General features: G+C 44.3%; 1 protein-coding gene across 1 annotated transcript in view; it reads right to left on the minus strand.

Moving 5' to 3' along the window:
- PIGQ (phosphatidylinositol glycan anchor biosynthesis class Q) overlaps positions 1 to 5,320 on the minus strand; it is a 45,247-nt gene extending 39,927 nt beyond the window's left edge. The window contains exon 1 of the mRNA XM_033914714.1: positions 4,629 to 5,320. Within this exon, the coding sequence (XP_033770605.1) occupies positions 4,629 to 5,320 (692 nt within the window). The remainder of the gene's footprint in view (positions 1 to 4,628) is intronic.
- Between the last annotated feature and the right edge of the window lie 5,062 nt (positions 5,321 to 10,382).

Here is a 10,382-nt window from a genome sequence, read left to right on the forward strand (position 1 = left end):
TCCAAAACACCACCCATTTTATGAAGGCAACATAGGTGCCTCTGTGCTTTTATAAAATAGGGATAGTTCTGAGAGCCCTAACAGTGCACAAATTCTCATTCAATTTACACTTGCTCCAAGAATGTAAATAGGTGCAGCACATACAAGTGTTGTTGGAGTCAGTAAAAATGTATCAACTGACTCCAGCTTCAAAATAATAACTTACATTATAATATACAGTAAATTTATCATTAAATTTTTGTTATATTTACCAGTATTTACCTCATAGTTACAAAACGCTGCTTATTCCTGCTCTTTTTATGAAATATTTGTGGTGTTTATGGTCAGTTCAGACAGCTCATTTACTCATTCTCACCGATCTAGTCAACTAGCTGACAACACCCAAAAGACAGCTATCTGTACAGACCAACAGCTGATAACAGCTATCTATTCACCAACAGCTGATAACAGTAACAGGCCAGAGTCTCAATACTGCAAGCTTTCCAGCACAATGAAAAGTCTGTAGAATTTGTTCACTTCTACAGATATCTCCTTTAAAAAAATCCCCATTTAATATTTTAAAAATATTTGTTTTATTTTTATCAGAGGAGAAACAAAAACAACAGTGGAGATGTGTGATGTTCCTGAGATGAACTTTATTGATATTAAAACTTGGCAAACCACATACAAAACCTCTAGGACTCAATCCACTGAGAGCCTTGGACCCTGGACCCAACAAGGTCCGTGTTTCGATAAGAATGTCTTCTTCAGGGGTCCCTATAAGTCCTAAAATAAGGATACATGGATAAATTGAACAACCCAAATGTACTAGTTTGTAGAAACTCTGCTTGAGAGAAGGGCTCGGATGTACATTTAGACTGTTCAATTTATCCACATAGCCTTACTTAGGACTTATAGGGATGTACTAGCTCATAGAAACTCCACTTGAGAGAAGGGCTCACTGTTTTGCTGCTGTCCCTGCTCCATTCCTGGGAGAATTAGAAGCAATAGCAAAGAACAAAGAACTGGAAATCATTGGCATAACAGAAACCTGGTGGAATGACGAAAACAAATGGGATACAGTACTTCAGGGATACAAACTTTACAGAAGAGATAGAGTGGGGCAGAAAGGTGGAGGTGTTGCACTATATGTTCGTGTAGAAATAGAATCTGTGAGAGAGACTATGACAGAAGAGAAAGAGAAGCTGGAATCCCTCTGGATAAAGATTCCCAGACACAACGGAGCTGACACAAAGATTGGCCTTTACTATCGACTACCAGGACAAATAGAAGAAACAGACGTGGAAATGATAGAGGAAATTAAACATGAATGTAAGACAGGTAATGTCATAATCTTGGGGGATTTCAATTTTCCTGGAATAGACTGGAACCTGGGAATTTCAAATTGTGGCAAGGAGGCAATGTTCCTGGAAGTGCTAGGGGACTGCTTTCTGGAACAATTGGTGGGAGAGCCAACAAGAGGAAACGTCACCTTGGACTTGGTCCTAAACGGCATTACGGGGCCAGCAAAGAAGTAGAAGTCACGGTCCCGCTGGGGACGAGCGATCACAACATGATCAACTTCAGACTCGATGAAGGGAAGGGGAAAAGTACCAAAACCTCAACCACAACTTTAAACTTCAAAAGGGGAAGATATGACAGCATGAGAGCCATGGTGAAACAACGGATCAAGAAAAAAATGGGCAAAGTCAAAACGGTAGAACAGGCATGGTCCCTTCTGAAAAATACTATCACGGAAGCACAAAGCCTCTATATTCCGAGGATATCCAAAGCAAAGAAAACCAAAGGCAAAAGAGAGCCGGCATGACTTACTAAAGAGGTGAAGGAAGCCATAAAAGAAAAGAAGGACTCCTTCAAAGCATGGAAACGCACGAAAACAATCGAAACTTGGAACAAACACAAGGGTGATCAGAAGAAGTGTCACAGGGCAGTGAGGGATGTCAAAAAGGACTATGAGGAGAAAATAGCGCAGGAGGCCAAAAACTTCAAGCCCTTTTTCAAGTACGTGAAAGGGAGAAAACCCGCAAATGAGGCGGTGGGACCGCTGGACGACCAGGGAAGGAAAAGGTACATCAAGGAAGACAAACAAATCGCAGACAGACTAAATTCATTCTTTGCGTCTGTCTTTACAAAGGAAGACACTGCAACAATTCCAGAAGCAGTGAAAGTGTTCAAAGGAGTAACAGAGGACAGCCTTACCACAGTAGACATGGACTTGGACCAGATATACCGCCAGATCGACAAACTCAAAAGCGACAAATTCATCCGAGAGTCTTGAAAGAGCTAAAAGTGGAAATCGGAGAACTATTCCAAAAACTTGCCAACCTGTCAATCAAAACAGGGCAGATACCAGACGACTGGAAGATAGCGAACGTCACGCCGATATTAAAAAAAGGATCAAGAGGAGTACTGGGCAACAATAGACCTGTGAGTCTCACGTCGGTCCCTGGGAAGATGGTTGAGGTGCTGATCAAGGATAGCATAACCCGGCACCTAGACACACACGACCTGATGAAAGCCAGCCAACATGGATTCAGGAAAGGGAAGTCATGCTTGATGAACCTACTTCAATTTTTTGAGACAGTGAACAGACAAATTGATAATGGAGAACCGGTGGATATTATATACTTGGATTTTCAGAAAGCGTTCGACAAAGTTCCACATGTAAGACTCCTCAGGAAACTGCAGGGCCATGGAATAGAAGGAGATATACTAAGATGGATAGGCAAATGACTGGAGAACAGAAGGCAGAGAGTGGGCATAAATGGGAAGTTCTCGGACTGGGAAAATGTGACTAGCGGTGTGCCCCAGGGCTCGGTACTTGGGCCCATCTTATTTAATATCTTCATCAATGACATAGAGGATGGAACATCCAGTGAGATCATCAAGTTTGCAGATGACACAAAGCTATGCCGGGCCATCAAATCACAGAAGGACAGTGAAGAACTCCAGAGTGACTTGAGCCGATTGGAGAATTGGGCAGATAAATGACAGATGAAGTTTAATGTGGAAAAATGCAAAGTGATGCACTTAGGGAGAAAAAATAAGGAACACAAGTATAGTATGTCAGGTGCAACTCTGGGAAAATCTGAACAGGAAAAGGACCTGGGAGTATTAATCAATAGGACACTGAAGCCATTGGTGCAATGTGCGGCGGCAGTGAAGAATGCGAATAGAATGCTAGGCATGATAAAGAAAGGAATCACGAGTAGATCGGAGAAAGTCATAATGCCGCTTTATAGAGCGATGGTCAGACCACACTTGGAATACTGCGTCCAGCATTGGTCTCCATACCTAAAGAAGGATATCATACTGCTAGAGAGGGTGCAGAGACGAGTAACAAAGCTGATGAAAGGTATGGAGAACCTGGATTACGAGAAAAGACTTAAGAGACTGGGGTTGTTCTCCCTTGAGAAAAGGAGACTACGAGGAGATATAATCGAGACATTCAAAATACTGAAAGGAATCAACAAAATAGAGCAGGAAAAAATGTTATTTACAATGTCCAATGTGGCATGGACAAGAGGACATGGGCTGAAGCTAAGGGGGAACAAGTTCAAGACAAATATCAGGAAGTTCTGCTTCATGCAACGAGTGGTGGACACCTGGAATGCTCTCCCAAAAGAGGTAATTGCGGAATCCACCATTCTAGGATTTAAGGGTAAATTAGATGTACATCTTCTTATGAGTGGCATGAAGTGACATGGGTAGGGGTAGGCTAGATGCACTTCTCTTTACGAGAAGCTTGGAGCGATATGGGGACTAAAACTATGCCAGGGTACACCTGGCGGGGCCTCCGCGTGTGCGGATCGCCGGACTTGATGGACCTAGGGTCTGTTCCAGAGATGGCGCTTCTTATGTTCTGCTTTAACTGCACAAGCCCCGAACACTTATTTTAAAGTGTTTGAGGCTTGTGCAGATGAGGGCGGAGCTTGCAGGAATGGGGCAGGGACAGGAAAAGAAGTCACAAGGACAGGACAGGAAAATGAGTTCTCAAGGGGATGGGGAAAAATTTGTCCCCTGTGTTATTCTCTACTTCATAACAATATTTAGCTCTACAACCAGAACTAAGAGGGGAATTCATCAAAAGGCACTAAATGCGTTAGCACCCTTTGATATAAATTCACCTTAAGTATCATGACAAGAAAAAGCAGAGAATCCAGGACACAGAACTCCCTGAATATAGATGGAATCAGTCTGTTGTCTCATATGTCCTGGTCCCTGCATGTCAGCAGACAGGCAACCCATGATATGGCTATTGTTGCAGAGGGTATTTTCTAACTGCTAAGGAAAACATCTCCTTTATCCCACACCCCTACTAAAAATAGTCCTAATATTAACTCTTCTGCTAGGAAATCCTGCCAGTTGATCATCTGGTACAGTGTGCCCTAGGGCTGAAGTGTTTGTACTACACACAGCTACTAGGCAGAGAGAGGAAGAGATAGTGGATGCTTCTGATGGGCAGACTGGATGAGCTATTTGGCCTTTATCTGCCACCATGCCACCATGTTTTCATTGAAATAAACGTAAAGGTCACTTTAAGTTTTCTAATAGTTGGCCATTACTTTCCACTTCTCAGATATGGCCCATTGGGGTCCTACTCTCCACGCCCCTTATTGGTAACCTACCTGCTTTTACAAACAGTAGACAGCAAAGAGAGGAGGAAAGTGAGTAACATGCAGACTGGCCCGGACACTTGCTTCAGCAGCTCCACCAGAATGCTGCCCTCCACGCCCTCTGACTGCCAGTGGGTCAGCCTCACCGGGCCCTCGTCGTACCTGTCTGTCATAAACAGGACCCGGCTCTGAGCCACTGTATTGAAGACGGCAGACAGCTCCGAGGCGCCGCCTGCAGAGAGAGGATCTGTCCGGTGATCACCGGCTGCCAGCTGGCTCTCCGGCGGGTGCAGGAGGGACAGCATGACTTTGCGCTGGTCGTGGTAAATCAGGATGACTTTGCCCTCCTCCGCGGCGCTCTCCTCGTGGCTCCTGGCGGCTTGGCAGCTCCAGAACTTGGTGCCGTTCTCCCTGCGAATCTGCAACCAGGGCTCGTGGCAGAAGATGATGCGCAGATCCTCCAGGAACTGCCCCATGTCCTCCCGCTTCTCCTCGGAGCTGTTACTGAACGAGCCGAGCACGGCCAGGCCGAGGCCGCTCGCCAGCCGAACTTCTGTCAGGTACTGCTTCACCTGGCCGGGGATGAAGGGGAAGTGCAGGACAGCGAGCACCACGGCAGAGCTCTGCTCTGGGATCCAGCGGCCCACTAGAAGCCCGCTGTCCGCCGCCGAGCACGACGTGGGGAAGAACACCTTGACAACCATGACGGCGGGCGGGCAGCCTGCCAGCCCACCGAGGAGGGGCGCGAAGCGCTGCCAGCCGCTCACAGAGTCCGCGGCGTGCCGGAGGCGCCAAACCGAAGGGCACCTCCAACGCTTCAAAAACTCTGAGCTTCCGGGATTCTGACGTATCGCGCAAGAGGCGTGTACGCCAGGCTTTTAAAGCGAAGGCGGAGCCTCAAGGAATGGGATGGCGCCTCGAGAGCTAAGGGCCTGACTATGTGGCACGTGCTCTTCTGCTAGTTGGCGGGCTTCCAAAATGGGCAGACAGCCCATTTTGAGTGGCCCTCTCTTTTTCCCTTCCTTGCCACCCCAGCCCGTTCAGCCTTTCAGCCTTTCTTTCTCTCCCTTGCCAACCCCTCTCCCCCAGCCTGACAGACAATTTTGAATAGCCCTCTCTCTTTCTCGCCCTTGCTACCCCAAAACCGGTGCCGCCTTTTTCCCCCTCCCTTGCCAATCAGAAGGCAGGACCCCGACCTTGGCCTAAAGAGGAAGAGAGAGGCTGCACGGGCTGGGAAGGGAGGATAGAAGAGAGGTTACTACACAGACTGGGGGGATTGGCAAGGGTGACCTGTGGCTGCTGAGTGAACAGGCCCGCCTGTGGCTACGCCCCTGGAATAGATGGATTCATACATTTGGATTTTATGGTTTATTGTTTACAGTTACCAAATTTGAGCTCAAGGCAAATTGCATTCAGTTCAACCAACTCTCACATTTTCTGGATGAAGTGTGCAAACAGGCAGAAACGGCCTTAGGATGCAGAGCAGAATCAGAATGCTTCCTCATGCTGCTTAGGCTCTGTTCTGCTTATCCATCTCTCTTTCCTTGTATTAGACGAGAATGGAGTTGGAGTAATCTAGTTTAGACAGAACAAGAGAATATGGAGGGAACTTTGTTGAAGAAAAGAACGAATGGATCAGATTTGACAAAGCGTAGAAAGAAGAAGATACCATCTTAGAGATGTGTGAATGAAAACTTCTCTGCTTAGTATATTTGCTCTTTATTTACTATGTACTCATAGACACATTGTTAATCTCTCAAATTGTAAATCAACTTGAACCTTGTTAGGCATAGAGCAACCCAGAAATTACAGATTAGATTAGATTATTTAGAGCTGTATCAAATAGCTTATTTTACTATTTGGTTGAATATGAATAATTAAAAATATTCAGCCGAATACAAATATCGAATACTAATAATGGACATTGTGCTTTAACATAACAAATAATAAAAGAAGCAATGTAAAATCAGAGATCAAGTGTTTGTTTCAGTAGGATTTAACACTGTAGAATCCCAAATTATTTGTATCCAAATTTAAATTACTGTTCAGCCAAATATTAGTAATGTATTTAGGGTATTACTCAAGGCTGATTTGAATCAAATATGAATATTCATAACAGCCCTACTTATTATACAAAATCGGATATTTAAATTATTGGGTTACCTCAATAACAGTGGCACAAACTTATTCCACTACACAACACTCTGTGAAATAACACAAGACCTTGGGAAAATCACAACCAAACCAGCCCTAATTCCAAGAACTCAAAACAGCTACATCCTTGCATAGAAATCTGTTTCTCAAATGGAGTACATGGTATAAATTACAGGGAACAGGGGTGTAACCAGCCCTCCAAATTTTTTTTTTTTGGGGGGGAGAACTCAGGGGTGGACTGGGGGACAATGCATTTCTCCTCTCTTCCCATTTCTTGTTAAACATACCATTGCTGGTGGAGATGCCAAAGCCCTTTCAGCCAAAGAAATGCAGTACCTGAGTCATTCTCCGCCTTCTTGCACTGCATCTGTAATGTGGAAGGCTGCAGCATGCCTCCAGCCAATTTCAGCACTCCCTGAGCCTGCTCAGTTCTTGCATGAACTGAGCATGCATGTTATAGAAGGAGAACAAGGAGGTGGGGAGCGGCCCAGGCACTGTATTTCTTTGGTTGGTAGGGCTTTGGAATCCCTGCCAGCCATTTAAAGGGGTGCTGTATATTTGGAGGGGTTTGAGCCTAGAGTGGGGGACCCAGGCCTCTCAGTGCTCCTCCCCCTTGGCTATGCCACTGGTCTGGATCAAGAGATGTTTGTTGGCCTGATGCAATTTCAGTCAGAGTATAAGAAGAAAGCAAGTAGAGCATAGCTCATGGAATGCTTTTCAACCCTTCTTGTGTGCATATATATTTCTCTTGTGCTTCTGAACCAAAGGTGGGAAGGGAGGGCTGGCTGGAATGGAGCCTTTTCCAAGACTCCTATGGTTTGGAAAGAACAATAAATTGAAACCAAGTATGATAATATATTTAGAGCCAAATTTAACACAGAATGTGGAGATTAGAATTGAAATGTACAAGTGCAGACATACTCAGTTCCACTAGTATTTTAGAAAAGGCTCTGCTGAAGCAAAGCAGCAGAAGAAACATACATATGGATAAAATGAATGGAACAGTCCAGACAGCAATGGCAATTGTGCAACTTCCACAGGTTAAATGCCACCAATTAAGTAATAAGGTTTCAGTGGAGGTGAGGAGTGGCTTAGTGGCAGAGCACTGGGGAATCACAGTGCTGCTCCTTGTAACCCTGGGCAAATCACTTATCCCCTCCTTTTACAATGCCATGGTAGTAGTTTCTACTGTGGCCCAGAGCACTGAATGTTCTGATGCTGCTCCGATGCTCATAGAATTCCTATGAGCATTTAGTGCTCTGGGCTGAGGTAGAAACCTCTACTGTGGCTTAGTGAAAGAGGGCCTTAATCCTTCATTGCCCAGGAACAAAATAAGTACCTGTAGTGGGGAAGGGGTAAAACGCGGACCTCACAGACCTGATGGATCTCGCGGATCTAAACCCGTACCACCTTAAAAATCTGAGGTCCGTGTCGGTCCGTGTCTGTGGCGCTTGTAATTGCTGTTGCTGACAGACCTTGATGAGATTTTTGCACTGACGGATCCGTCTCAGCATAGGGAGGGAAAAGTGTTAGGATCCGTCAGCGCTAAAAATCTCTTCCAGGTCTGTCAGAGCCAGAGACTAGTGCTGGAGTTTGGAGACTTCTTTTCTATAACGCACGTCCAAAACCTATGTCCCCACTCTCTTGGCTTCTGCTCTGCCGCTCCAGCACTAGTCTCTGGCTCTGACAGACCTGGAAGAGATTTTTAGCGCTGACGGATCCTAACACTTTTCCCTCCCTATGCTGAGACGGATCTGTCAGTGCAAAAACCTCATCAAGGTCTGTCAGCAACAGCAATTACAAGCGCCACGGACACGGACTGACACGGACCTCAGATTTTTAAGGCGGTACAGGTTTAGATCCGCGAGGTCCGTGTTTTACCCCTTCCCCCTGTAGTGTATACTGTATATGTAAACCACTTTGAATGTATAACCACAAAGAAAGCAGTATACAAGTCCCATTCCTTTTCCCCTTAAAAAAATGTTATTTTAGAACAAATACATGGAGAATATTTCATTTGGGCTCAATTTTATAAACTCAAAGGGAACTGACAATACATTTATTCACTCATTCTGGTTTTGCCCTCAACTATAACAATTCTGGTCTGCTATGATTTTTAACTCATATCTTGGGTATTCAGGTGAGGGGCTCACTACTTTTAGACAACCCGGGGTCTTTAGAGGGAAAAATAAGGGAGATTACTCTTTTGTTTAGGAAATTATGCTTAGTAGCCAGTAAATGTTTTTGGTTTTTTTTTTACAAACCTGGACTGCTGAGGAACCCCCAACCTACTTGATATGAAGGAATCAAATCCATGTGTTGCTTACTTGGGAGATAAGGGAAACACAGGGATTTCTTAAATGGAAATAAAAGCTCTTGGGTACCTGTATTTGGGACAGCTATATATAACATCTGACTTCAACTAGAAGAAACTGGGAGTGTGGCATAGTGATTCAAGCTACAGCCTTAGCACCCTGAGGTTGTGGGTTCAAACCCTGATCTGCTCCTTGTGACCCTGGGCAAGTCACTTAATCCTCTACTGCCCCAGGTACATTAGATAGACTGTGAGTCTTCCAGGATAGATAGGGAAAATGCTTGAGTACTTGATTTGTAACCTGTTCTGAGTTCCTTTGGGAGGATGGGCTAAAAATAATAATAATAATAATGTGCTCTGCTCATTTAAAGGGTTGTTATTTTTGGTTATTGCCTGGAAGCTTTCTCCAAGGCAAGGCTTTTTTTAAAAGTTGTAGATGTTGGAGGGAGGGGACTTCTGGGGGAGAAGGGTAAAGGGGGAGTAGGAATAAGACATATGTAAAAAGTATTGAACCTTGTTGCCTTCTGTTTATTATCAATATTTTCATATGTTGGTTCAATAAAAATTGTTATACAGTAAGTAATAAGGTCTCAGTTTTAATTTGGTTTACCCCTTTTTTATGAACGCATGGCATGGGTTTTAGCGCCGGCAGTGGCTGTAACTGCTCCGACACTCATAGGAATTCTATGAGCGTCGGAGCAATTACCGGCACTGCCGGCGCTAAAAACCCGTGCGATGTGTTCGTAAAAGAGGGGGTTAATTTTTTTAGACATAAATAAACAACAGGAGATTAAGGAGAAAAATAAAACTTAATCCTTCAGGTAATGCCTGGCTGCAAAAGGCACTTTCTAAAAACCTGTGCATGCCTCTAAGCTGGTGTAAAACTTGTCAGGGAAAATTTTCCTCCATATACATATATTCCTTTTGTAAAATGAGAAATACTCATGCAGATTTTTATTCCACCCAGGCCCTGCCCAAACCATGTCCCTTTGAAATATCTGCATGGTGTGGATCTCCACTTGGACAGAACAGCTTTCTGAAATTGTCATTTACATTTGTATGCAATCTACACATGTAATTGTTGTTATTCACATGTGGAGACATTTCTAAAACAAAGGCCTTAGCCATTAGATTTCACAGCAACAGATACTATTGCTGTTCTTCTCTACCACTAGTTGACAGTACACATAGAAACCATAGTGAAGTACTACACTATAGATCTCTAGTTGCCACTGTACATAGCAACCATGAAGAAAGCCATATGGTTGTCACTAGTTTTTATAACAAATACAATTAAA

Source organism: Geotrypetes seraphini, chromosome 11, assembly GCF_902459505.1.
Source record: "Geotrypetes seraphini chromosome 11, aGeoSer1.1, whole genome shotgun sequence".
NCBI lineage: Eukaryota > Metazoa > Chordata > Amphibia > Gymnophiona > Dermophiidae > Geotrypetes > Geotrypetes seraphini.